This window comes from Fusarium falciforme, chromosome 10 (assembly GCF_026873545.1).
Source record: "Fusarium falciforme chromosome 10, complete sequence".
NCBI classification, from domain to species: domain Eukaryota; kingdom Fungi; phylum Ascomycota; class Sordariomycetes; order Hypocreales; family Nectriaceae; genus Fusarium; species Fusarium falciforme.
Window position 1 is genome coordinate 1,265,072 of NC_070553.1, and position 27,193 is coordinate 1,292,264.

Sequence of the window (27,193 nt, forward strand, 5' to 3'; positions counted from 1 at the left end):
TATCAGATCTCGCCGCAAGGAATCACTGTTCCTCTCGGCCGTCCCCTTCTCTTTATTTCACGGCGGGATCCTCTTCGCCGCCACAGACTTTAGGACTAAGAAAGCGCTTACATGGTAGATAGTTAACTCGGTACATCAACCGTAGAACATATTGTCCTCAAATGCTGAAGGGATCAAATTTGTATTCATTCTTGTCCAGCTTCCCGCGTAACAATCTCTGACATACTGGAGGCCATGATCCTCATGGTTGAATCTAATCCTAAAGAATGACCTTCTGAAGACGGGCATAGGCTTTCTGCGGCTTTCGGGTAACACCAGTAATCGCCTCATATCCTGAGAGCTCCGGCGGACAAGGCAAAAGCTCAAAGTTCCAAATGATGAGCGTGAAGATGAGTCGCATCTCCACATACGCCAGCTTTCTCCCGTAGCAGCCACGCGTACCCAAGCCAAAGGTCAGCGATGGCCCAGAGAGAGCATCGAATGTGGGGTTCCCGTTCTCATCCTGCATCCAGCGTTCGGGCGTGAAAGCAGCCATGTCGGAAGTCTCATCCCAGGCGCGAACCCGGCCCTCAACGCCGACCTTTTGGGAGCTTTCACTGCGAAGTTTATCATCTATCTTGAAAGCCGGCTCGAGCATGCTGGGTCCCATGCCCAGCAGCCAAAGCTCGGTGCCTTTTGGGATGGGGTGGCCGAGGATCTCCGTGTCCACCGTGGCAACCCTCTGGACGCCGTCCGATGTGCCGCTGAGGCGAACTATTTCCTCAATAGTTGCGTCAAGGTAAGGGGCCACGTTGGGCCTCATGATCTCGGCAGTAGTTGGGTTTCTTTTCTCAGCAAAGGCATCGGGATGGGCGACTTGGAGGGCAGTGCGTAGCTTCCTTTGGGCGTCTTGGTGGTCAGCCAGGAATTTGATGCCCCAGACGATAGTCGTGCTCGTGGTATCGTGCCCGGCAACTATGAGTACAAAAACCTGAACAGGAGCGTTAGAATAGAGATGGCATGGGTAATGTTCGCAAAGGCTTACCTCGTCAATCATGTGGTCGGTGTAGTACTGGGGTTCGCGGCCTTCCTTGGCAGCGGTCAACTTTTCCCGGCGGACCATGAGATCTATGGCAGAGCGGGCCCAATTCTCATCGTCACCATGTTTCTCAAGTTGAGTGACGGCTTTGAAGATCTCTTTTCGGCAGAGCTCTCTCCTGATGTTACATGCGTTCCGGAGGCCCGGTTCGAACGTCTCTCTTCGCCACCATTTGATCCTGGGGAATAATGTGGAGTTCTGTCCCTCAACCGCATCTGTGATGGTAAGAACGGCCTGGAGCTCGTCGCCGATGTGGGCTTTTGGGAATTTTATCTCCGCATCCCTGCTGGTAATCGACCCTTGAAGCATGGTGATGCTCTTCCGCCGGGCCTCTAGCTCCTTTAGCTGTGGAACAGTAGCTTTGTGGTTAAATGATGCGCCGAAAGAAAAGCTGGTGACCGCGTCAAGCGCAGTGTAGAAGATGTCCTTTTCCGCGTCAAACGGCCGCCCGTTGGCAATGTCACATTTGTTTTGCCAGAGATGGAGCAAATCCAGAGCGTTCGAGTAGATTGCTGGGGCGGCCACGTTTTGCAGAAACGCAGGAAGCATGAGATCCTGAAGCAGGCGCCGATGTCCCTTCCATACGTTGTTAGAAGGTAGGTGGATGTGTCCGAGAGGCGCCGGTCCAGCGAAGAGGTCAGCCCAGTACGGGGAACGGTCAAATTCCCTGGCTCGGCGGAGGCATATGTCTTGTGACTCCTGGAAATCTGCAATGACAACCCATGGGTTGCTAAAAGGTCGGACGAAGGCCTGGAAAATAGGGCTGTTGTGCTTCTTGATCTGGCGCGAAAGCCAGAGACCGACCTCTCCAGTTTCGAGGAAGAACTTTGTCAACTCCGGTCCATCGCCGAAAAGATTCTTGACGGCAGATTTGTTGTAAGGAATTCCTGGAAACGGCCTTGGAAGAAGTGACCGGTAGATTGCGTGCAAAACGATCAAGAAGAGACCCCCGAAGATGGTGTAGAGGGCAGTTGGACGATTAACTGAGAACCCAATCTCCGCTTGATCGAGGATGTGTGTCTTCTCCATCGTGTGGCGCTGTGATTTGAAGTGCAAGGTAACAATGCTGAACCAGTTGTGTCCAAACTAGATTGATGAAATTGCTGCTGCATTTGGCTGTTGTCTGTCAACTACACTTATATCAAGTCTTTCCTTTATCCATTCCGCAAGTACGATGAGCCAACGTCCGTTGCGACGTTTGTCAGCCATCCGGGCTTGTCGGATTCCGCAGCCAGGGAGTTTCAGTGACGTAGCCCTTCTTAGCCGTTACATCTCCTCTTTCGAGCGTAAGTAGCGTTAGCCAAAGCTCGCATAAACCCGGAGCTCACAAGGCCAGAGCGTAATCCGCGGATCCCGGGCGTAACCTGCGGATCCCGTCACATTGGGGGCAAGGTCAAGACGCAGAATTGTTTCATGATGAACATCTAGCGGCAAGAAGAAGAGGACTAAGGGGTAGACGGAGTCCGCGGAAATCTTGGCGAGTGAGCCTGGCCAGTTTATGGATGGCAAGCATGCTGTCGAGATGCTGTGGAGAAAGAAACTCATCCATAGCACAGTTGCCCTAACTGATGCTCATACTCTTTGTTAGAACGAGCTTCGATCCCCTGCTAAATAAATATTCTATTACTGAAAGTATGCGATCAGTTTCGGCATGCATTATTGTCGTGGCGAGCCCACTTAGCATCATATACGGAGGTCGCGGGACTCTGACCTACCAGGTGGCAAGCAAACACATAGAGCGGCAGGGGCTGAGAGGCAATTACTTGAACTCCACTTGTGAGAACCCTGTCTCAAGTCTGGCAAGGGCGAAAAATACCTGGTTAGGAGTCGAAACTTTGTACAGGCACCAAGTATGATGGCTGTTGTTCTCGAGAATCTTGGCGGAAAATTGTTCAATATTACAGGCGTCTCCTTGCAGCACTCGAGCTATGTCTCGCCTCATAAACAATCCCAAGACGATGATACAATATTGCCCCTCCTTACTACCAAGGTAGCCAACCTCTAGCCGATCTAACATACACGAACAAATATACCAAGCCATAGTTCGTAACCGTAAAGAGAGCAAAGATGCCCAGATAAGGCCAACCAACAGCCTTGTCAAGACCAATAGAATCTAAATACTAACAAGCCGTCAGTCCTGGTGCTAATTAAGGGTAGATTGAAGCAGCTACTTACGTCCTCACCGGCGGCATACTGGCAGTAGCCACAATCGCCAAAAGCTGAAGGGTTTTCCAAGTACCCTTTACTGCCCGAAAGCCAGGCATTGGCATACTCGCCGCATGTTGTGTTGGGAGGCACTTCAAAGCGGATCAACTCTGAGTCGAGGCATCTGACAGAGACTCTGCCGAGAATCATTGCCACAATCCCTGAGATCCAGTAGGTGAACGGCCCAATGTAGTACATCGTGTAGCGCCACACAACAGGCATGAGCTCCTTCGGCTGTAGGACACCGTTGAAAAACTCGCACATAACGACAAAGAACGGCATTATATTGGCAGCCATGCGTTTATCAGTGCTGCACATTGTCAGTCTCAGCATCATTCCGACCGGGTATCGACGGACACCCATGGGATGTTACCTTAGCGCTACGATCCACTGGCCCCATGAAGTCGAGAAGAGATGAAACATCATCATCATAAGGAATGTGTATCCTGCCGGCTCCCCAAGCGGGAGGCCCACGATGAAGTAGAACAAGACGTAAAAGAGCACTCCTCCGGCAAGGGCATAAGGAATCTCGGCGATGACATTCGCTGTTGTGAAGGCGACCCAGCCGTAAATTCGGCCCGGGTATTCCCGCCCGAGCCACACGCTCCTGTTGTCATCAAACATCATTGCGCATGCATTGATGAACTCGGGTATGATCATCAAGATCAGGAAGCATGAGAAGATCCGGTACTGCATATCGGCCCGCGTGTTGCCCAGTCTCAGGAAAATCAACCCATTCAGGAGCGAGTGGGCGAAGGAGCAGTAAAGTCGCGAGTAAATGTAATCCGGGGTGCGCCAGTATTGCAACAACGTTCTTTTCGTCAAGAAGAGTATTTGCTGGTATGTCGGTGAGGCGTACTGGTCGTGCGGCACTGATGGGCCCTGTTCTCTAGGAGCTTGTCGCACGGCGGTAGTGATAGTGTCAATCGTTCTCAGGACCACGGCAACCTCATCCGAATCCTGCCAAATCTGGCACCAGTCGTGCTCTGCATCCCTTGACTTTCGGGCAGTGACCTCTATTAAGAGGTCAGCCACGTTCTTGTCTGGCTCGACTGTCACGCCGTGTCTGGTAAAATAATCTATGACTGCCCTGCCGTTAACGCCAATGTCTCCGAAATAATAAACTTGACCGCCTCGGTCGAGGGCAAGCACACGGTCAAACTTGTGTTACAAGTAAGTGAATGTCCGTTACCCGAAATAGTTGTGAACTTACAAGCTCGAATTGCTCTTGACTGGCCTGGTGAATTGTACATAGAATCGTTTGACCGCTATCTGCCAGACGCCGAAGCAATCTGACGATGCTCATTGCTCCTTGGCCATCTAGACCCTAATCTAAAATTAGTTTGAACAATTCAGGTCGTCAAAATATGCCCAACTCACGCTTGTTGGCTCATCCAGAAACAGTAGGAGATCTGGGTTGGCGCAGAGCTCTACACCAATTGTTGTCCGCTTCTTCTGTTCGAGCGAGAGCGACCTGATCAGTATGTTTTGTAATTCGGACATTTCAAGAATGTCTAGAATCTTGGAAACATATGTGATCTTGTCCTCTCTGCTGATCTTCGAATTCTGCCTCAAGAGTGCGGAGAACTCAAAAGCCTCGCGCACTGTACTTGTCTCGAGGTGAATGTCCATTTGCTGGCAGAACCCGATCCGGCGTCCAAACGAGGGGTCAATTTCGTCATTATCAACCTTTATTTCGCCCGACACATCTCCCGCGGCCTGTTGAGACAGGACAGTCATCACTTCAATCACCGTTAGCAATCCAACCTGCACACGTGTATCCCCAAGTTCATCTTACGGGTGCTTTTGCCGGCTCCGGAACTTCCAACAAGAGCAGTGAGAGTTCCTGGCCTGCAAAACCCGGACACATTCCTCAAAAGCTGCTTGTCTTTGTTGTGCTGTCGGACACTGTAGTTGATATTGCGCCAAGAAAATGCCATGCCAGACCCCCGGAAAGAGCCGTTCGCTTGTCGCGTAGTCATGTCCGGCTTTTCTCTCTCTTGTACTCTGCGCTCATCTGTACTTTCTTCGTCGCATTTTTGGGACGAGAGAGGTGCTTTGACATCGTGAGCGGACTCGAGGGCTTGGGTTTGTCCACTGACCCAATCCACGTTCTCAACCAGCCACATGTTGAGGAGGCAAGGAGCAACAAGGAATAGTATCAGGATGCCATAGTTACGACCAACGTTGTCGAAGCTGAAACCGAATTCGTCCTTGACGTAATCATCTCCATTCAAGCTCAGTTGTCCGGGGGAAATGCCTCTGTAAGCGCAAACTTGGTAGGACGTATCGTTGTAAGCTGGGCCAGCAGGGATGATAGAGGCCTTGCCACAAGGGAATTCGCGGCCACGGAACTCGACCACCATCAAGATCTCGAAGGTGTAGAACGCTGGCGTCAGGTACTGTCAAGAGCCACTATTATTAGCCGCAAAATTGCCACCAAGGTCTGTAACTCACTCCAAGCCACCCAACCCATGGCACATCTGACACCAAGCGGTCAATCGGTCTCAGATAGCCTCCACATGCCATGGTAATAAGTGAAAAGAGGCCACAGTATCTGAGGGCAACTTCAAGATGAGCAGACGCCGCCCCAAAGACGCGAAAGCATGCCGTGAATGCCATGGTACAGAGGAAGATGGAGCTCAGGAATGCAAAAAATGACCCCGCCTACCTTCATTGTTAGCTTCGTTCATGAGTAATAATAAGCCACCAAGGCAAAATACGAGGCTCGAAACGTACATCTGACCTCAATCCGCTGAGAAAATAAGATATCAGCGAAAAGACTGCTGTTTGGATGAAAACGATGAGGATATCCATCAGCGTTTTCCCAGCGACCACGGCACTTGGTCGAACCATAGCATATCGTTTTTGTCGACTGACGACATCTCTGCCAGAGAAAGCGTTGTCCAGCTCCCCCAACTGGAACCAGGCAACCAATCCCGCAGCATAGAAGCAGAATCCACCCCTGGAGAAGACGCCATCTGTATCGTCTGGCATGTTGTAGAACATCGAGGAGAGCAGAAATGCGCAGACAAAAACGCACACAAGCTTGGAAATGAGGGGTGCTCGGTGTCCGTTTAATTGCCAGAATTCCCTCCGAGCACACCAGAGAACTTGCCGAAAGAAAGATGTGTTGTAAGAAGACGTGGTCACAACATACTTCGACTTCTGCAGGCTAGTGTGGTGTTTCAAGGCTTTAGACGTTCGTGAAGGCCCTTCGACACCGGTCTGGGAGCTAGACTGGTGCTCCTCAAACTCACTTTCATACCGATGGATGTCATCTTGAACATCCTTGAACGCCTGGCTGGCCCTGAACGCCTGCTCAAGGCCCAGAGCAGACTTGGGTACGCTCGAGTTATTTCTAACGCGAAGGCTACTCACTTGTCCGGATGCAATACTTGTGAGAAAGTCGCTCATGGTTTGTCGGGGAAGACGGTTGTAGCCGAGGGCATTAAAGTAGGCCTCAGCCGTCTTCGCAGGGCCTTGATAGAGCATCCTCCCTTGGTCGATGAGCATGACCTTGTCCATGAGGCCGAAGATGGTATCAGATGCTTGATACAAGGAAACGATTGTTGCTCGCTGGCAAGCGTCGGTCATGAGACGGAGAGACTTGATGTAATCAAGAGCGGAAGAGGCGTCAAGACCGCGGGTTGAGCCATCCCAGGCTTGGACCGAGGCACCGGATGCCAACGATTCCAAGATTGAAATGCGCTTCCTCTCGCCGCCCGAGATACCTCTGATGTACTCATTGCCGACGAGCGTGTCCATCGATTGAGTCATCCCAAAAGCTCTCCCAAATTCGTCCAGAAACCGGGGGATCTGGTCAGAGCATTTCTTAGGGGTCTTATTCTGGAGGGCGAATTCTAATGTCTGGCGACCAGTGAGAGTTGGCAGGTGGATGTCATCCTCTGGCACATATGAGACTGCACCGCGGAATCGCTTCTGGACCTCGTCAGGGGAGAGGCCAGAGTAGGCAATGTGTCCCTTGACGCCGAGGAATGAGGAGTGGTCGTTTCCAATTATGCGCAAGAAAGTGCTACATCCAGCGCCAGGGTTTCCGAGAACACTACGCTTGATGATTAATGATCAAGTCTTATGATGGCCCGAACGAGTACGACAATTCTGTGAACTTACAGCATCATCTCCCCACTCCGAACGACTCCTGAAAAGTCGCGAATCAGAGCCTGACCTTTTTCTACCCTGTCGGGAGATATCACTCTCTTGAAAGTCCACTCATAGGCATCCTGGAAAGTCAATGTTCTCCAGATCGCATGCCTGAGAGTTTTCACCCGCGCTATCCCTCCCGGTTGGCCATAGGCTGACACCGACTTGAAGCAGACGCTGAGTGGGAAAGCCCTGATTCTGGACTGCTGGTCATTGCGCAAGTACTTTCCTAGCTCAGAAATCCTAGGGTCAGAATCATTCGTGATTGTGTTGTGCAATTCGGCAATGGCCTCCTCTGCCTCCTGACTAACGATAACGTGTGAATTGTGGCCCGATTCACGCTCGCCCGCATGAAATCCTGGACCATGATTGGAATTTGCGAGCAACATTGGCGACAAGAATGGGCGCATTTTGGCGTTTATAAACCGGGCTTGAGAGAATCCGTGACTTGAACGTTCCTAAATCATTCACTCGAACAAGGCTGCCTTGAATTTAAGAATGGAGGCACAGTTGTTTCCTCCCGCAAGCGTATTTTGTACCTTAGTTACACTAAGGGGAGACCAGTGGTGGTCCCGTGAGAACGAAACTTTTGGATTGAGAAATATAGGTAACCGGTTCCCGCGGGATGCGTTGCTTCCCGGGTGGCTTGTCTCCTCCATTGCCCTCCCCCAATATCTCCACTCTTTATCGCAGCAAGTTTCCGACAAGGGCATACCAACGCGCAAGTGATGTCGCCTTGCAGCAGACTAGGGACATGGTGGCAGGGACACCTAAATCTTGCCGACTCAACAACCCCACGGGGCCCCGCGGATGACCGGCAGTTAAGTACAGAGACCGGCAAAACAGCCCGGCAAGTATGATTTATAATGAGAGTGTCGCCATAATATCAATAAGGCGAGTAGATCAAGTTCGTTAATAAGATACAGACAACAGTTGCAAAAACTAAGGTCGGGGAATGAAAGACTAAGGGTGCACCTCGCCAGACTGTATACTAAACCACATAGGCTTGCTAATCGATCAATTTAACTCAGTTCTGGCCAAATTGCAGTTGATTGATGCGGCTCTGCGGAAGAGCAGATTGATATTGATTACTATTGATCAATTTAGGTAGGTAGGTAGTTTTATTATGCCTGTTGCGTGGCCTCTTGAAACAACAAAACAAGAAGCAGGAATTGGGACGCAACTGGGTAGCCAATTTCATCAAACTTCATCCGGAGCTCAAGTCTAAACCTGGAAGATGCCAGGAGGCTAAAAGATTCAACTCATTCACTCCGAAAGCGGTGCTTGGTACTTTGATACCAGGGAAGAGGAGTATGGGTGGATCAAGGCAGAAAACACCGTGAACGTTGATGAGGGCGGTATTATGACCGGTTTTAATGAGTGTCTAACTTTCTATTCATAAACATAGCTAATCAAGCTTGTTTGCTAGGTCTGGATAGCCTGGTGGTTGGGAGTTTAGATCAAAACGACGCGCTGTACTCAAGGGTCCCCAGTCCCGTAACAGGACTTCATTTATTGAGGTTATCACTGGACTTGGCGGGTTTTGTATGGGAAGGCGACTTTTTGGTTACGGAAAGGGGGGTGTGACCAAAAGGGGGATGGTGCATGGTAGTGGGTGCATCCCTCAACCAGCGAAGTGCCTTGTTGCCAATGTGAGTTTGCTAACCGGGCAGCAAAAGCCGGTAGACAGTGCTAGAAGAAACGAAGCGATTGCGAGGTTGGATAGGAGATCACAACCGCGTTTATGCAAACGATTCAGCCGTCTGCTTTAATCGACGGCGGCTTGGTGCAGTGATGGTCAAAGAGAAGCTGCAGTCGATCCAGTGCCCACAATCGTCCTCCGTATTAGGATCCATAGTTTAACAGATCAATAGTTATTTTAATCCATCAGTAGCTAGGGTAGAGATATCTTATTAATAGCTTCTACTAGCTAGCGCTAGTTTTTTTCCTCTCAATTAATACCCGCAAGAAAACTTGACCACCTACAGAAGGGTTGACAGAGCGGGGGACCAGAGGTGAGCACTGGGTCGTAGTCTCTAAGGATGTCTACATACCGAGTGATGTTTCGTTACAGTTTTCCATCGTCCGATTCTGATATTCAAACTCATACCATGCAACGTTGCCATTGTTGAGTCCCGTTCGGGTTATCCGACGCAACTTAGTTGGCGTCTGTCGGTTTATCCGCCAGGCTCCCTGTCAACCCTCTCCTACCCCCTTTGGAGGAAAGGTCAATCAATCACGAGAATCCGATGTCACCGGGAACCTAGAGATAAGCCCCTTGGCGTCCCATGGGGAAGTGGGAAATGGCGGGGGACCATCATGACCATCGGAAGCATGTCGGGATGGGAATGAGGGGATGCAACATGCAAACATGATATAAATCAAGGCATTTTCCACAACGATACCTGATCATTAGCTCGCAGTAGAAGTCTCAAGTCGCATTGAGATGAACTCAAAATGCGTCTCTCCCTCTTAACCCTCTCGACTTTTGTCGTCTTGTCAGCTGCTTCGATCCTCCCTGGTATCCCCACGGCCAATTTTGTTCCCCGGAAACATGCCAAAGCGGTTGAATTCTCCTCATTCACTTCCATTATTGTCGATGCGAAATACGCCAATGTCCGTGACAACAATGGGCAGACGTTGATTCCCCCCTCGTTAGCCGAGTTTGCTGAAACCTTTGCCGATGACTTATCTTCTTTGGGCTTCAAGCTGTCGACACGGGTGGGTACCAAGCCTCGTTCAGGGACGATCTTCTTGACCCTCGGCAGAACAAGCGATTATCTGGATGTCGCTGGCCGAGAGATCTCTGAGGGTTACTCGATTGATATCGACAAGTCCATCACGGTGAGAGGCGCCAGTCCGCTTGGTGTCTGGTGGGGGACTCGAACCATTCTTCAACAGATTTTACTTACAGATGCAAAATTGCTGTCTGGAAGTATTCACGATAGTCCCGGATGGGGATCTCGTGGCATGATGGTAAGCCTCGTGATATAAACATCCCACGAACTAGAACCCTCTCACTGACATACTGTTAGCTCGATGCAGCTCGACAGTACTATCCTCCCGACTTTCTCGTGGAGCTCTGCTCATACATGTCCTTCTTCAAACAAAATACCCTCCACCTTCATCTTAGCGATAACCTCTGGAACAACCCAGAACTCTTTGACTTTGAAGAACAGATGAGGCTATACGCCACCTTCCGGCTGTACTCTGACGACCCGCGAGTCAAAGGGCTAAACAAGAGGCCAGAGGAGTCTTATACCCGTCAGGTTTTCGACGACATTCAGTCCAAGTGTGCTGCCCGTGGAGTCACTATTCTGCCCGAGATTGAGGCTCCAGGTCATGCTCTGGTCTTTTCTCAGTGGAAACCTCAGATCGGCATGTCTTCTGACTACACGCTGCTCAACATCACTCACCCGGAAACAATCCCAGCCGTCAAGACGGTGTGGAAGGTATTTTTGCCTTGGTTCCATAGCAAAACTGTCTCCATCGGTGCAGACGAATACAGAGACAGCAGCCTCGACGAAAAGTGAGCACAAAGGCTTTGGTCTGATATACATCCGCTAATTACTCTACTTCAGTGCTCTAACAGCTGAGTATGAGCGGTTCGTAAACGAGCTGAACCATTTCATCACTCAAGAATCCGGAAAGAAAGTCCGCATCTGGGGAACTTTTCCACCATCTTCGGGCAGCAACGTAGACAAGTCAGTCTCGATTCAGCATTGGGCCAACTTTGAAGCGCACGCCGTCACAGACTGGCTCGCCAACGACTACAACGTCCTGAACTCGGGAGACGACTTGTACGTCGTGTCGAAATGGTCAGCTGGCTACCCCCAGGTCCTGAATCAGACCTTCATCTTCCACGGGTCTCCTGACGGGAGTGCTTTTGCGCCAAACATTTTTGATCCTGCCAACGAGACCGAGAATACAGCACGCGATGATCCGAGGATCGAAGGTCACATCGCTCCTTTGTGGACTGACTGGGGCCCCAACTCGACTACCGTCTTGGAGGCATACTACAGCTGGCGGGATGGCCTTCCGGCTCTTGCCGACAAGCAATGGGGAGGCAAGTTAACTGAGCAGGAATATCCGTCGCTCTTTGGAACCCTTCAACCCTTTGTTCCTAACCAGAATCTGGATCGCCGGATTCATTCTAATGCCCCCACGATTCTGGAATATGACTTCTCCCACTCCGGTCCTCACGGCTTGGTCAAAGACAGGTCAGGCAACGGCTATGATGCCAAATCGTCTTGCAAAGGTTCCAAGGGGGGCGTCCGTCTCTCACCCTCCTGCAAGGTGACAACCCCGCTATCATCCAAAGGAAGAGACTATACCTTCTCATTCTCCATCAACCCAACATCCGGAAGCCCTGGGCCAATTTTCACAGGGCCCGACAGCTCGCTCTGGGTCGGACACGGAAGCACCACCAACGTAACCCTCGTGGCAGACGACTCAGCTTACACCCTAAACTACACCTTTCCCCTGAACAAGTGGACGAAGGCCAAGTTGATAGGCAAAGGATCTAGAACCTTCCTCGCTGTTGATGGCCTTGATCCAATGGAGTTTCTCACCAAGATTGGCATCCGTGGTAGGCGATATGTGTGGGACAAGATTGCAGTCGAAGCTCCGTTGAACGTGTTTGGCGGAGGAGACTTTGAGGGCATCCTGGGCTATGTCAAATTAGAAGATTATGCGTGAGCGTCCATTCTTAGCTTGTACAGACTCGTTTGAGTGGAGAGAATAAATGCCCCAGTTAGAGCTTGTGACCCTTTGAGAGACGCTTGAACTAACAGGCCATGTGCTTATTTATATTACTTTCTTGTAAGTTTAATAGCAAGTCAATAAGTACTTAACCCCGTTTCCATTTTTCAATAACTATCTGCCACTCCGCCTGCACACCAGCTTGTTCCTTAATCGTCTCTTCCCAATTCTTCAGGCAAGAAACCCACGCGCTCACAAACCGAGCTTTCTGGCATTCTTCAGCGCTCGAACGATTGTCTCCTGCCCTTGCGTCTAAAGACACTACCTCATCTCGCATCTGTTTGGACTGAATAACCAGATGCTGTTTTTCGTTCTTGCCCCCATTCCTATTCAGCAACTCCGAGTGTGCCGTGATCAACTCGGCATATTGCAAATGAAGGGCATCGTGAACCTCTTCTAGGTCTTGCTGCCACTCATATATCTCCTCGGATGGGTGTATTTGGGCAACCTGATCCTCCTCGGCGATTCTCCTGTAGAGCTTATTGCGCGCACTCTGGTCAGCCATGTGCTCAAGGGAGCTTGCCACGGCTTGCTGCACGAGGAACCGCTCCACGACCGCGGCTGCTGAGAATCCGACATTCCCGCCATCCATGAACTCGGCGCCCACTGACAGAGGGACGGCATTCTCCATGGTCGCCTGGGTCACATTGGCAGCAGTATCACCGGGGTCGAGCGCCGCGGAAACTGAATCGACTTGAGCTTCAACACCGTGGAAGAAGCCATCAACGAATGAACCGGGACTCTCTGCAGCCGAGCTCGCCACCTCCCCAACACTGGTGGGCGGATCGAACGTTACACCTTGAGCTGATGCTCCCTCGACGCCCATGGCTGCAACATCGCTGAGCAGGAATGACATGCCGCAGCCAATACCAGCCGTCAGCACGTTGGTAACAATGGGAACAACACGATCGCGGAAGCCACATTGATGTGGTGTGATGCCGTACTTTTTGATGATGCTATTGATCACGTCGAGTTTTGCGCAGGCGACCCAGAGCTGGCGGAAGCCAACAAGGGATGTGATGGTCGACAATCCCGCGGTAGGAACCCATAGGATGGCGCCCATCCCGATCTTTGTGGAGTAGCCGTATATTTGACGATTCTTGAGCACCTCGCGCTCTCGGACCTCATTGATGCGATGGCATGCAACGAGTCCTTCGAGCTTGTTCGAGTACTCGAGCTTGTTGAAGTAGAGCGTGTCTGAGAATCTCATTTTGCGTCTGCTTTTCGGTCGCTTCCTTTGGTGTCTGTTGCCATGACTCACATCTTTATCCCCCAGACTCCTCTCCTCCTGCTTCAAGCTCTACAGAACGCCTTGAAAGCCCAATTTGGGAGTTCATGGTCCAAGTCAGGCGATGGCGCTATGGCGCAGGCTGGAGCCTTGTTGGTGGCACGGCGCCACTTAAAGGTCAAGGGATAGGTCGAACCTACTAGCTCCTCTTCGCGCCAATATAGGTATGTGATGGATGTTGTGTTGGTGGCTTAGTTCATGAAGCCGTCTCAGGCCACGGTGCCTCTCTGCACAGCACGACGCCAGAGCATCCATCTTACTACACTCTACGAACCTTGTGGCCACCGCTATACAAACCAAACGCTTGGAGCAGCACATGCTCAACGACAAATATTACATGTCAATTGAGGCTCAGAGCCCGAATCCCAGACCAGACGCCTCAATGAGTGGTACACCGCATATCCAAGCCCTACCTAGCTTGTCAGCCTCCCCCGCCGCCATCCGAATGGGAGCGGAGGTGAGTCCTCAGATGCGCCGCCCTTGGAACTCCTCGGAGAAAGTACTTCGTCGTGTTGGGGGGCTAGGGCGCATGACCTTGTTCAGCCTTGACAATTCAGCACCGACATAGCATTTTCCACTAACGGCAAGGCAGTTTCTGCCGTCTTCAGACCTCATACGCATCACCAGACGTCAACCTAGGCGATGTGAGCACCAGAAAGAAAAACTGGTAGAGCTAAGATTCTTTAATATTATTCAGCAGTACGCATGAGGAAGACAGGGATTAATTAACTCAACGTAAACCTGAGGAGTGAAGGCTGGGGAGTGTCTAGGTGTAGACTTGGGAACCATACACCCCAACCCGTTCACGGATCTCGCTTCTATGAAACAGGCTTTGGCTGCCTTTCATCAAAGCTATAGTCCAACGCTTTCCAAGACCTACAATCCTCAACGTCACCTAAAAACGGAAATACATCGCCATAGCCGCCTCTTCTCCTACACCGCAGTTTGATACACTCTATCATGATTGCTAAGGACTCGAGCGAAGAGAATACATTCCTCACACGACCTAATTCATAGATAGCCGAGGGTGACCGGCCTCAACTGGGAGTTATGAGCTCGGTGGGAGCTATAGCGTCTGTTGTCAGTCTGCCCGGATCAGCCGTGGCGCATTAGCCTGGGGTGAGGAGGGTGAGGGGTGGTTCATAGCTAGAGACACAATTTTCTAGCCGCATCGGTGATTGCGAATCCAACATGCTGGGGTGCTCTGTGTATCTATGTAACCAACACATAATTACGCCCCGATCAACCATACACAAGTCTAAACCTCGCAACTTTCACTCTCTAAAGTTCACACACGCCCAAGCATCTTGCCCTTCGAATTATACGTGGGCAACACCAGCATCATACACTCCACGCCAGTGCCACCAGCGAGCACTGTGGTCCGCCGAGCATGAAATAGCAGATATGCCACTGCGTAGCAGGCCACGGCGACAGTAAGACAAGCCCCAGACGCCATATACGGTTGATCAAAGGCAAACGAGACCCAGTGTGCGACACCCAAGGCAGCCCAGCAAATGACGTTGAACAGAGTTTTATTCCTTATCAATCGATCTATGCGGGTTTCGGCCAGATCAACGTACCAGAGTTGCAGAGAGATAATGGCGGGGATACATATGCTTACAATTAGAGGTTAGGGAAAATAGTTAGAGGACGAATAAGACTGCGACATACATGCTTAGAAACGCAGCTAGTGCATCGCCTTCTGAATGAATGTAGGTTTTCTCAATCACGCCCGTGAATAGCAGAAAGCGCGTCAAAACCTCGACTATCAGTGCTAAAAGAAGCCACCTACTCGGGTTTGCCGTCAGCATGCGCCCTAGGATTTATGAGTTAGGAACTGACCATTGTGCATAAACATCTGGAGCTTGCAATTAGCAAACATGTCATGATGGTGTATGAACATTTGACTTGCAGAAGTTCAATGGCCTGACCTCGTCACCCAATAAACGTACAAACTCCTTGAGCAGTCAAGCCAAGCATAAGCTCTCGAATCTACCAGAACCTACCGAACCCAGCAACTTCAATACGTCTCCTCCGGATAGAGCCCGGCTGGCCAGCGGATCCCCTCTTGGTTCAACTTACGGTGGTTCCGGACCGAGACACCGCGCCGAGCTATGATGCCCTCTCGTACGTCTGGGGAAAAGATTTGAGCCCTGACCCTATCTCGTGTAAGGCTGATAGTAGAAACAGTCTAGCCAGGACGTCTTGAAATTCCTTGAAGGAAGCTTCAACAATGATGAGCCGCGTGTTGGCAAACCCAAATGTCGAGAGGCCCGCCCCGTTGCTGCCATGCGTCCGATTAACAGATGAAACACAAAGGAACAGGAGTTGTACACTCTCGTCCCAGTTGAGGCGCCATGGCTGCTTCTTGCTGCATCACAGGGTGTCCCAAGTCTTTCATGAAATAAAAAGATACCAAACTTTTAGAAGATAATAGTTAAATATAATAAAAGAGTTTACACGAAAGCGTAGAACAGATATCCTAATAAGAGGAAGACCCTAGCTTATCTTTGTATTATTCTTATTGCTTAACATCAAGCTCGGTCAAGCGGTCTCGACGGGCTGGATAGGTATGCTAGACATCCAATGGAAGTAAGCAGTGGAGGGCTTGCCATGGCCCTACGTACCAAGGTAGAGGTGAATTCTCACATTCGTGTTGTAGATGTATCGTATTTAAGAGGTAGCTAAGTAACAAGAATGGACCAAGACCAAAAACGCCAATCCAACATCTATTTGATTATACGACTTGTACCAACATAAACAAAAGAGTCATCAACTCCATTCGTCCCATGCAAGATGCCCAGGCTATGCACTATTGTATCAGGAATCATGATCCAATGTCTGCCTGTACTGATTTTGATGCACCTCATCGTCCGCCTCCCAGAGGTCTTGTCTCGCCCTTTTCGTCGTCGCTGTCGTCACTGTCGTCCCCGACAGCGTAATGCTCCGTGTCATCAGCCGCCAATCGGTCGGTTGACTGGTCTCGGTTGTCTCGGTAATCCTCAAACTGCTCGTCGTCGCTGCCCTCGGCGAAAGCATCATAAAGCTCTCCACCCCGGGTCCTGCGCGCCTTGGCACCAGCAGCCTTCTCACCAGAGTTCAGGCCTTCGGCTTCTTCATCGTCAAGGAGCTCGAATTCGTAGTTGTTACGGGAACTGTTGCGTAGACGACGGCGGCGGGCAATCCAGAAGTAGACACCGAGACCAATGCAGAAGGCTGAGATCAGGCCGATGGCTCCGTAGATCCAGATCTGAGCCTTCTTGGAGGCACCAAAGCTTGGGAGCCACGAGACCCAGGATGAGGAGGCGGATGTAGATTCCTGAGCTGCCTCTTCGGTGCCAGAGGGGCTTGCTTCTTCCGTGGTGCTAGGGTTAGCTGGGTTTGTAGGTCGCTCAGGATGGCCGGTAGGCTTTTCCACCAGGGTACCCTTAGTGGCCTCAGCCACCGAAGTTGTAGAAGCAGGCAGAGTTGTGGTCTCGACAATCTTGTCGTGATCATCGTCATCGTGAACATCGGGCATGGGCAGCTTGGTCGCCTTGTCGGCGTCGATGGCTTCACCCCACAGCTTCAGGCGCCAGTCGATAAACTTGCCCTTGAACTGGTTCTTCTCGGTATCGCGAACAATGATGGTCCACTTTCCAACGCCAGACTCACCCCTGTTCAATATTAGCGTAGATCCACAGCGCGGCGCGCAACAGACTTACCAGTGCACCACACTCATAAAGGTCCAGTCGACATAGCCCTCGGCCTTGGCGTCCCGCTCTCGCGACACTGCAAGGTGGCTCACAACGTTCTCGGGGCTGATGAGATCGACACTAAGATCGCCGCGTCGTTGGTGCTCGACGTTCATGGTGACGGTGACATGCTCCAGACGAGCGACATTGGCATCCTTGAGCATATCCTTGGTGACCTCAAAGGTGACGCTCAAACCGTCTCGGCCCTCGGGGATGGGCTTCTTGACGTGGATCCAAGGAGAGAAGTACCATGTCTGAGGCTTGACCAACTCCCAGTCCTTTGCCTTCTCAACCAGAGCCCACGAGTCAATCTTGCCGTATCCAAACGTGTGGCTGAACTTCTTGCCAATCGCCGTGTCCTGCTGATTGGCTTCGTCGCCCTCAATGGGCAAAGCCGTGTCCATGGCGAGGTACTGCAGGTCTCTCCAAGTCAGGTCAGGCCGAACCTGAAGGACTAGAGCAAAGATGCCAGCTGCAAGAGGAGCCGCAGCAGATGTGCCACCATGGGCCTTGTAGCAGTTGTTCTTTCCGACATCGGTTGTGTGCTGCTCCTGTTAGCGAAGTCCGTTCACGTCATCCGAAATACTTACAATGGCATCGCCGCTGCCACTGCTGTAAGTGACTACCAGCTGAGCTGAGCACTCTTCCGAGTAGTAGGGGTGCTGTCCAGTGCGGTCAACAGCTCCCACGGTGATACTGTAAATAGAATTGGTGTATCCGTCAAAGTTGCAGTTGTCTCCAGCACCGGCACCGTTACCGCTGGCAAAGACGTAGATGGAACCAAGACCACCACGGCCCTCCTGGATCGCCTTGAGCATCGCCCTCCGGATCACCACATCAGGAGCCTCCATGGTCTGGCCATCATCGGAGGGGCCCCAAGAGCACGAGTAAATATGGTTGTCGTCGTACTTGTACATGAGCGCCTCGGCCTCATCAGCATCGCTAATTAGCTTGCTGAGAATTCGGAGGCCAGCAACCTTGGAGTCGTAGGCAACACCAACACCGCAGACATCGTTACGAGCAGCAGCAACCTCGCCGGCGCAGCGAGTTCCGTGTCGGTCGTCGTCCAGTTCGGGGGCGGGGATGGGATCGTTATCGTTAAAGTCCCAAGAACCGGCCGCGAAGTAGTTGGGTTTAAGATCATCGCTGTTCATATCCAGACCATCATCAACAACCGCCACAGTAACGTTCTGCCCTGTAATTCCATCCAACCAGAGGCCAGTTACATTGACATCGTGTCCCAGCTGGATGGGGTTGAAAAGATGCCATTGTTCTGTAAAGATAGGGTCGACAATCTCCAGCTTCTTCATGAGCGTGGCCTGGTACTCCGCAGCCTGGTCTCGAGCCGCAACATCAATTGTCTTGTGGCCATTGCCTCGGCTGGCGACAGGCAAATCTCTCGGGCGCGGAGGGATGATTCGCTTCTCAAGATGCTTGCGCGCAAGTTGCTTCTTAGACAAAAGAATACCATCGAGGGGGTCTGAGCCGCCAATGTCTCGTTTCCTCCTCCTGCGCTCAGTAATTTCTCGCTTTACTATATCGTGTTCGACTTTTGGGGCGCGGAATACGTGGTGGTCATCGAGTGCACCAAGCTGACCCTCGTGGGTGAGTCCGAGGCGGTTGGCGATCTGGTCGGGCGCTGTCGAGCTGTCGAGATGCAGGACGTAGTAGTCATTATTGGCGTAGTCTCGGGCGACTTTGGAACCGTGGGCCAGCGCGGTCAAGCCGACGATGCTAAGGAACGAAGCAATCTTCATGTTGAAGGAAGGGAGGGAGTCTTTGCAGCGCAAAGACGACGCGAGTGAGCGGGATCTAGCGAGTCTAACACATCCAGGGAATCTTGAAACGGGCGATAAACAAAGAATCGAGAACTATAGAGGGCGACAGTGTCAGCGCTGAAGGGATCAAGATGTCGCGAAGGTTTGCATTCGACAGAAAGCTGACGGGTCGGATATTGCCACGCCGCGCAGGCCGACAGAACAGGCCGGTACAACCAGCGGATTCTCGACAAAGGTCGCACTGCGGATTCTGAGCAAATAGGGGATCATCGTACCTAGTAATCGGCCAAAAACGACGCGGTGATGAGCGCAGGCTCCAGGGTCGGGGATGGAGAGAAAGAGAAGCCCAAACTCGGGAGCTGTTTTGCGTCGCTGGTGATGTCGTGGCCTCCAGCTGAGAGCAGAAGGCTACCATGTACAAGACAGGTACCAAATTGCGGCTGGAACCTGGAATAGGGGACCACGGCCGGGGGGGGGCGTTAGTTACTGGGTGCCTACAGGGAAGAGCACGAGGCACGCGGCCACCTTCCACTGTCTGGGCAGGCAATGCCACAATTGATGACACCCCCGACTGCGCCACAATCTAAATCTGGGTGCGAGGCCAGCTGGCGCCTTTTGGTTGCATGAAATGCTGACTACAAAGTATCGCCGAAGTAGACAAGTTCTTCTCAGACAAAGATGAACAGGATCGTCAGCCAGTGAATGCTGACAATAATTCTTCTGCCTGGAATGGCATATTCCATTCTCCTTTTCTTTTACCTCTGTTTATTTCCTTGACACATCGCAATGTGTCCCCCTCGGTTACGCGTAACCATCTGCCGGCTGGCTCAAAACTTCATGATGGCTCCCACCAACAGCATCTCTTATTCAAAGACGCCACAGCTCCGCCATCTGAGACGCCACTCCTGATGGATCTCGTCCAACCCGGCTTGGGGATAGGCCCAGCGGCCAGGTCTCGACCCGTGCTCAAGATTGCATGGCGCGCTACGGTCGAGACGGTAAATCAATAGGCGGCTCAATAGGCGGCACGGCCCCGAGCCAGGGCATGTCGGGGAATGAGCATCGTTTTGGATACGGTAGGTTGCAACGAGATTACCCCTGTAATTGATAAACCATCGGAGTGACAGCTCACGTCGGGCATTTCTTGCATCAATAGCATTGAGTCTGTGTATTCTAACAAATCTTTTCTACAATACAAATGCCTATTACCTCTATGATCTTGTCCTAGCGCCCCAACGCCTTTCTCAAACACGTGCGTCAATCATCAATTCCCCCTCTCACAGCGATGCCTCCTTGTGAATCTCAATGCTTGGAGGAGCCCCCGTCAACGCCTTGCACTGTGCGTAAATCACAAACTGCCCTCCCACAAGACCACATGTCATCACCACACGAGGTCCCAGGCCTGACAGCAGGAGCCGTTTGGGTCCAAATTCTTTCGCCAGTTGGAACATGCGGCTCGTCGCGCCCTGCTTCGGATCGCCGGCGCCCTTGTTGATGGCCGACAGGAGTGTGTCGGCTGGGTGGGAGAGCACGGCCGCTGCAGCACCCGCCGTGACGCCCGAGGTGAGCTCTACTGCTGTTGACTCGAGCTGTGTGAGCTTTTTCTTGCGCTCGGGGCCCATGGCGCGATAGATGACCTCGTTGACTGCTTCGTGCACCGAGAATTGACCAACGGCAAAGGGAACCTGCTTGAACAGGAGGGGAACAAAGCCAGAGTAGAACCCCTTGAAGCCTTCCTCACGTGCCATCCTCCCAAAGCCCGACACCAATCCATTGGCGTAGCCTTTCTGAGAGACGAGACGGATACGCGTAGCCTCGAGTGGACAGAGGAGGATATCGGCAAAGAACTCGGCGGATGCACTGGCACCGAGGTAGATGCCTGTTCGACGGTCGATGGCCTTCTCGGGTCCTCCGACGAGGGTGATGTACTTCTTCTTGAAGAACTCGTAGCCGGCAAACTTGGCGCCGCCTTGCACCAGGTAACCAACAGCCGTCGGACCAAAACCCGTGAGAAGCGCTGATGCGCCCTCCTTGGCGACAATACTACGACCGGCCTTGAGCATGTTGTAACCCTTCAAGGCATCATCGACCTGAATCCTTGTCTTGACGACATCAATTGGCGTCGCGGCCTTGAATTGTTAGCTCAAAGCGATGCGACATGTGAAAGGAAGCACTTACACCATGCGTAGACGTCGCCGCGAGGGCGCCGGCACCAAAGAACTTGACATAGTCACTAGGTGTGAAATTGGGCACTTCAGATTGTTTGGATGCCATTTTGAATGTCGTTTATTTTGAGGCTCATACTACTGCGTTGGAAAAGTCGCGTTTGGCTGCTTTTATGTTGCGAGACTTGATGACGTCGTTCCGTGGCAGCCGATCGGAAACCTTGCTTCACGGCCGTCGACACGGCGCGTTTGCCGTCATCGGGCCGCTTTGACATTTGAGGTTATTTTTTAAACTGATAAGAGTTGCTTTTTGTATGAAAATTGAGCAAAGAATTGAATCAGTCTCTCGCGCAAGTTGAGCATATGCCTTCTCCCAAGGTAGACCATTGTTAATCTCAAGAGCAATGCGCTGAGGTCCTCCGTCGCAACCTGGCGCCCAAGACCGTCAAACAGATCGTCGCCCCAATCCGGGAAAGCAAATCTCGTTGTTATCGGCACCGACCACGGCGAGCCGCTCCGTCTCCGGAACACGGCATAACATGACATCACAAGGTGTCCGGCGGTTCCTTTTCGATAATGAAATGTGATATCAATGGGCGATTCGCTTGTTCGGCTTTGTTATCGGCTACTACTCCATACCCATTCATTGACACACAACGCCCAGGAACTTGGTCACGTGTGCCGCCCAGCCACCGTTCAAAGGAGCGAAGCAACAATTTCACCACATCAAAAAACAAAAAGAAGAATGCTTGAGCAAACGTCAAAAATTGATGATGAGAGTGGGATTCGAACCCACGCCTATTTCTAGACTGCGAATCGTTGCTAGTTCTTGTGGAACCTGAACACAGCGCCTTAGACCGCTCGGCCATCTCACCTTGAGTTGTTGAAGGCGAGCGATTTATTGAACATGATACTGCAAGTGTTTCCAGGAGGTACGAGCGATTGACTCCACCCGGCTTGACTCCTTTGTACATCAGAGTCTCTTTTCAAGTGTCCAGTAGAGGCTTCGGATTGTGGATGAGGCGGTATGGGAACTGACTTCGGTGTGTCCAGAAGCTGAGTGTTTCTGAGTGGTTCTGGCGTAACCCACTGGCACGACTCCCACTACCATGCATGGTCAAGTTAACCTAGCACCATAACCCTGAATTTATTCTCATGAAAACAGTCCCTCCTATTGCTAGAAATCCCTCGAGCTAGCTGACTCTTTACTAACTGAGGTTAGCTGACTCGTATCTCTCAAAGTTCCCCGACAACTCCTCCATAGCTCATCCATCCATACTACCCTAGGCCTCCGCCAAGACGAACTGCCAAACTGGAGCCCACTCCCAGACCGACCTTTCAAGCTCTTATCATCGTATAGTTCCCGTTCCTAGCCATCACTAAGCTAGCCTTGGAAACAGCCTACCGTCTCTTCCCCGCTTGTGGGGAGACTTTTGACTCTGCAATTTCGGCCTCATGCTACCTTACTGAGTAATTGAGCGACAGTCACGTGCGGAAACTGAGGCTATAACATGGTGAGGCCTGCTTCTTTGCGGTGTTTTCGTCAGGCTTGGCTCCCCGACTTTTTGCAACTTTTCCTTCATACTTATGGAGGTTGAGGTTTAAGGATCATGTTCAACTACATTGTTCTGGCGGCGACTCTGTCGCTGGCCTGTCCAGCCTCAGCCAGCTATGCCTTCTACGTTGGCAAGAACCTCACCAAGGATGGCAGCGTTATTGTCGGAGGCACTGGAGAAGAGGTCTCTAGCCATTGGCTTCAGCTCTTCCCAGCCCGCGATCATCCACCAAACGCGACCATCAGCGTCGGTGTCACCAAGGATGCTACCTTTCCCGGCGAGCTCATTCAGATTCCCCAAGTGAACCATACCTTCCGATACATGAGCATGGAGTACTCGGACTATGAGGGGTTTCCAGCGCCATTGACGAATGGAGGTCTAAACGAAAAGGGCGTTACTGTTCGTGATGTTTGGGCGGACAATCGTGAGGAGCTTCTCGAAATGACGCCGAATCCTCAACACGGCTTGCAGTACAGCGACTTGGCCCGCATTGTCATGGAGAGGGCCAGCACTGCCCGTGAAGGCGTCGAGATTATTGGGGATTTGATCAAAAAGTATGGCGAATCGACTTACGGCGGTAACTCTCATCTCATTGCCGATAAGGACGAGGGTTGGGTCGTTTGGGAGATGGCTGGTGGCAAGAAGCTATGGGCGGCGCAACGACTGGGACCCAATGATGTCAAAGTCCTCTACCCGGGATACATCGAGGACTTTCCCGTCAACTTTGCCCGAGACCCCAACTTTATGGGTTCTGACAATATCGTGTCGTTCGCTGTTGAGCAAGGTTGGTGGAACGAGAGCTCGGGCAAGCCATTCAACATCTTCAACGTCTACGGACCGCAAGATCCTCGATACAAGGCCCGCGACGGAGGATACAAGTTCATGTCGCAGGCAGCGCTTGAGAATGCCACACTCGAGATGGTGCCTTTGACGGAGGAGAAGATGATGGAGAGGGTTCGAGATCCTCGTATCGCCGACGATGAGGCTGGTTACGGACAGGTTGTCAGTCTTCATGCTGGCATTGATCGCGATATGCTGCGGATTTGGAATGCCCCGACTGGCTCTGTGTCGGCGCCTTTTGTCCCTTGGTGGCTTGGCGTTCAGTCAGTTCCTCCAGAGTATGGCGAGCACCGATACTTGACCACCGGCGCCTCGAGCAGCTTCCTGAACCCCGACTATCAACTCCAGGAAGCCTCCGAGTTTGCCGGCCGAGTGTTTAAGCGGGTGCTATACTACATGTGCTCAGACCCGAACCGCTACCACCCGATCGTGACAGACGTTCTCAAGGACTTTGAGACCGCGTCTAGAGTTCAAGTCCATGGCTGGGTGGAAAAGACAGCCTTGACCATGATCAAGCAGGGCGACCGGGAGGCGGCGCAGAGTCTACTGACCTTTTATTCGCACACACGCGCGGCGGAGGCGCTTGAGATTGGGCATACGCTGAACAATGCTCTTGACGGCTACATTAAGCTGACTGGACATTGGCGTGGTCCTGTAGGCAAGGAGATTAATGACAGCGGAGAGGGCAATGAGACGGTCAATTGCCTGGTAGGATATGACCCGGACAAGCCCAAGGATTTACAGCCAAACCCCAAATAGAGCCTTACAGGCGCAAGCCCTAGGAATAAGACCAATTTAACAAGTCGATGCCATCCCGTGATTGCCGTTCCGTTCCGTTCCGCTTTTCGGCCAAAGTGGATTCGGCCCGGAAGCCCGAAGACCATCCCGGCGGCGCAGTCAAAGCCCCGCATCCGGCAGCATAATATGTAACGGCCGGGACAAGTCATCCGAAGCTCCCGATACCGCTGGCATCTTTTTGCGGTGTGGGTGAATCGAGGGTGGAGGCATCGTGAGTTAGCCGGGAGTTCCGTGACAACCTGACCTCACTCAATTCGGAGGTCGCCGCGGAAAAACCCCGCTTGTTAATTTGCCCCCCCCACTTTCGACTTCTCCGCCAACCAGGCTGTCGTGATATCTAAACATCCCTTTCCACAAAAGCTAGTGAAGAAGGGCGGGTCTTGCAATTGAAGCCGTCATGTCGAAACGAACTTGGTCAGAGACCGAGAACGGCACCGCCGGAGCTGAGCAGCAGTTTCCTCCGCAGATCTCGAGAAAGGTCAAGGCCTGCACGGCTTGCCGGAGACACAAGGTGAGAGATCATTGGGCTGTAGTGATGGGTGAAGTTGACTAACCGGTGCTAGATAAAATGCTTGATTGACGAGAGTGGTCCGCCATGTCGACGGTGCGCGGAGAAGAACTTGAGTTGTGTCTTGGGCAAGAGTCTTCAGACCATTCTGGATGAGAAGTCACAGTGGGTTATTCATCTCCAATTGAGTCTTGACGTTGTTTAACAATAAGTTAGGTTCTCTCAGGATGTGCTACAAGATCTTGAACAGATGCATGGCTTTCTCAAGCAAGTCGCCGGAAAACTTGACCTGGAATTACCAGCTCTCCGCTCATCCGCTGGTGCGGAACTCCCTAAAGAGGACTCTCCCGGTCACTCAATACCCTCCAACAAGGGTCATCACGTTCCATCCCGCGATAACTCGCCCAAGCTGATGCCGGAAGATGAGGGCCTCCCTTATGTGCCCATCCACTCTCTCTATGCCCTCACAAAACTGCGGGCTCTTCGATCTCCCGACGACGTCGATTCACAACATAGCCAAGGCATCGATGACTTCATCACAAGACGCTCCATCTCTTTGGCTGATGCAGAGAGACTATTCAGCTTCTACCGGAGGCGCCTAAATCCATACATCTACCTCATCGGCTGCCCCTACGAGTCATTACAAGAACTAAGACAAAAAAGCCAGTTCTTGCTCGTAGCCATTCTCACAGTTGCCTCACTGCACGATTCAACAGCCGACTCCCTGTATCCCATCTGCAGCTCCGAGTTTCGAAGGCTCATAGAGATGACAATCTTTGAGAGACGACTAGACCGTGACTACCTGCGAGCTCTCTGTATTGGTTCCTACTGGCTGAGTGATGTATCGTGGATGCTTTCTGGGCATGCGATCCGTCGAGCTGCTGAATTTGATCTTCACAATAGCTACGACAGAGCTATCGAGGATTCAAGTGCCGAAGACGCTGACTGCGCGAGGATATGGTACATTCTCTATGTCTGCGACCAACAACTAGCAACCTTGTATGGCCGGCCATCAATCGTGCAAGAAGATGCTGCAACACAGAGCGTGATCAACTTTCTCCACTGTCCAGTCGCGAATGAAGAGGACCGACGTCTTCTTAGTCAAGTTGCGTCAGTCAGTATCCTCAGGAGTATCAGGGAGTTGTTCAGCATCAACAAGGGCAAGCCAATCCCGAGGATGCATCTAAATCACATCACCCACTTTCGAAAGCAGCTTGACCAGTGGTTCGACTTTTGGACGAAACAGGTTCAAGGTGAGATCTCTTCCTGACATGGCCCTCTGGAGTTACCACTGACAGAGCGTTTAGAGCAATGGCCTGGCATCGGAGGTTTCCCCCGCAAAGGCATCATCCTCCACTACAACTTTGTTCAGCTCTACCTCTACTCCCACGTCTTCCGCGGCTTATCGAAGAACGACCCCGTCCCACACTACTTTCTCGATTGTGCCCTCAACGCCATTTCGACTGCGACAACAATCATCGACAAGTTCATAAACGATCCCGATGTCGCCCTGGGCATCGTCGGCATGCCCTCATACGTCCACTCTATGACGGCATTCGCTTCTATGTTTCTCACCAAAGTCGCAACCAAATACGACGATCTCATAGAGAAAGAAAAGGTGTATGATCTAATCACAGGCCTTGTACAACAGTTTCGGTCACAACCAGCAGGAAAATGGCATCTAGCCAACCTAATGATTAGTGGGCTAGAGAGGATGGCGCAAACACTCAAGCCTGTTGCCCCAGGAGAGGCGGGAATCGGCACGGGTCTCGAAATGGATCCAAGCATGGACACGACAGGTCAGATGCCCGGCGTGGATAACCTCTTTTCTGATTTGGCGGGCGATTTCTTTTTCAACTACGACATGAGCTTTGGACTTTCTGGCCCATCGTAAGCGACGCGGCGTTAGCAAGCATGTTCTTTTCAGCGAGAAAGGTAAGGCGGAATGTAATCGACAACTTTAAGCCAGGACGTCTCAGTAAAAATGCCTTAATTCTCTCTAACTACGTTACCATTATTTGATGTAACATATACAAACTCATAGTGTTCATACTCAAAATTTCTACTCATCTTAACTTTTCTCTTGACTAGGCAGATCTAAACCCTTGAAAAGAGAGTACTTCACTGCTCCTCGGCTGCAGCCCATGATATGGGAAACCTAATGTGTTGACTTAGTCGACGTGATTCAGACTTTCAACATGCATCTTTTCCACAACCTTGTTCCAGGTTGCCTAGGGAGAAGGCAAAGTTTTCTTCTGCTTCACAATGTATAAACAATCCATGGTAAAAGAAGGCTTGTTGAGGCACACGAACATGTC

At 51.6% G+C, this 27,193-nt stretch overlaps 8 protein-coding genes across 8 annotated transcripts; 3 read left to right on the top strand and 5 right to left on the bottom strand.

Moving 5' to 3' along the window:
- Nucleotides 1-259: 259 nt before the first annotated feature.
- NCS54_01229200 (Cytochrome P450 monooxygenase) lies at nucleotides 260-2,107 on the bottom strand (the record flags this gene model as incomplete). The annotated part of the gene is made up of 2 exons (XM_053157532.1): nucleotides 260-970; nucleotides 1,025-2,107. 2 exons carry the CDS (start codon nucleotides 2,105-2,107, stop codon nucleotides 260-262), a joined length of 1,794 nt encoding a protein of 597 aa, XP_053013507.1.
- Nucleotides 2,108-3,060: 953 nt separating this feature from the next.
- Nucleotides 3,061-7,857, bottom strand: NCS54_01229300 (Hypothetical protein; the record flags this gene model as incomplete). The annotated part of the gene is made up of 9 exons (XM_053157533.1): nucleotides 3,061-3,198; nucleotides 3,254-3,593; nucleotides 3,657-4,444; nucleotides 4,497-4,610; nucleotides 4,664-5,025; nucleotides 5,082-5,685; nucleotides 5,741-5,950; nucleotides 6,023-7,349; nucleotides 7,418-7,857. The coding sequence occupies 9 exons, from the start codon at nucleotides 7,855-7,857 to the stop codon at nucleotides 3,061-3,063; spliced, it is 4,323 nt and encodes a 1,440-aa protein (XP_053013508.1).
- A 2,047-nt stretch (nucleotides 7,858-9,904) lies between these two features.
- Nucleotides 9,905-12,145, top strand: NCS54_01229400 (Beta-N-acetylhexosaminidase; the record flags this gene model as incomplete). Its single annotated transcript, XM_053157534.1, has 3 exons — nucleotides 9,905-10,432; nucleotides 10,483-10,976; nucleotides 11,029-12,145. The coding sequence occupies 3 exons, from the start codon at nucleotides 9,905-9,907 to the stop codon at nucleotides 12,143-12,145; spliced, it is 2,139 nt and encodes a 712-aa protein (XP_053013509.1).
- Nucleotides 12,146-12,296: 151 nt separating this feature from the next.
- NCS54_01229500 (Hypothetical protein) lies at nucleotides 12,297-13,418 on the bottom strand (the record flags this gene model as incomplete). The annotated part of the gene is made up of 1 exon (XM_053157535.1): nucleotides 12,297-13,418. The coding sequence occupies one exon, from the start codon at nucleotides 13,416-13,418 to the stop codon at nucleotides 12,297-12,299; it is 1,122 nt and encodes a 373-aa protein (XP_053013510.1).
- Nucleotides 13,419-16,362: 2,944 nt separating this feature from the next.
- On the bottom strand, nucleotides 16,363-18,987 carry NCS54_01229600 (Hypothetical protein; the record flags this gene model as incomplete). Its single annotated transcript, XM_053157536.1, has 3 exons — nucleotides 16,363-17,152; nucleotides 17,201-17,775; nucleotides 17,821-18,987. The coding sequence occupies 3 exons, from the start codon at nucleotides 18,985-18,987 to the stop codon at nucleotides 16,363-16,365; spliced, it is 2,532 nt and encodes an 843-aa protein (XP_053013511.1).
- A 1,298-nt stretch (nucleotides 18,988-20,285) lies between these two features.
- On the bottom strand, nucleotides 20,286-21,282 carry NCS54_01229700 (Hypothetical protein; the record flags this gene model as incomplete). The annotated part of the gene is made up of 2 exons (XM_053157537.1): nucleotides 20,286-21,137; nucleotides 21,187-21,282. The coding sequence occupies 2 exons, from the start codon at nucleotides 21,280-21,282 to the stop codon at nucleotides 20,286-20,288; spliced, it is 948 nt and encodes a 315-aa protein (XP_053013512.1).
- Nucleotides 21,283-22,783: 1,501 nt separating this feature from the next.
- Nucleotides 22,784-24,328, top strand: NCS54_01229800 (Hypothetical protein; the record flags this gene model as incomplete). The annotated part of the gene is made up of 1 exon (XM_053157538.1): nucleotides 22,784-24,328. The coding sequence occupies one exon, from the start codon at nucleotides 22,784-22,786 to the stop codon at nucleotides 24,326-24,328; it is 1,545 nt and encodes a 514-aa protein (XP_053013513.1).
- A 436-nt stretch (nucleotides 24,329-24,764) lies between these two features.
- NCS54_01229900 (Zn(2)-C6 fungal-type domain-containing protein) lies at nucleotides 24,765-26,769 on the top strand (the record flags this gene model as incomplete). Its single annotated transcript, XM_053157539.1, has 4 exons — nucleotides 24,765-24,878; nucleotides 24,931-25,040; nucleotides 25,092-26,128; nucleotides 26,183-26,769. The coding sequence occupies 4 exons, from the start codon at nucleotides 24,765-24,767 to the stop codon at nucleotides 26,767-26,769; spliced, it is 1,848 nt and encodes a 615-aa protein (XP_053013514.1).
- Nucleotides 26,770-27,193: the final 424 nt, after the last annotated feature.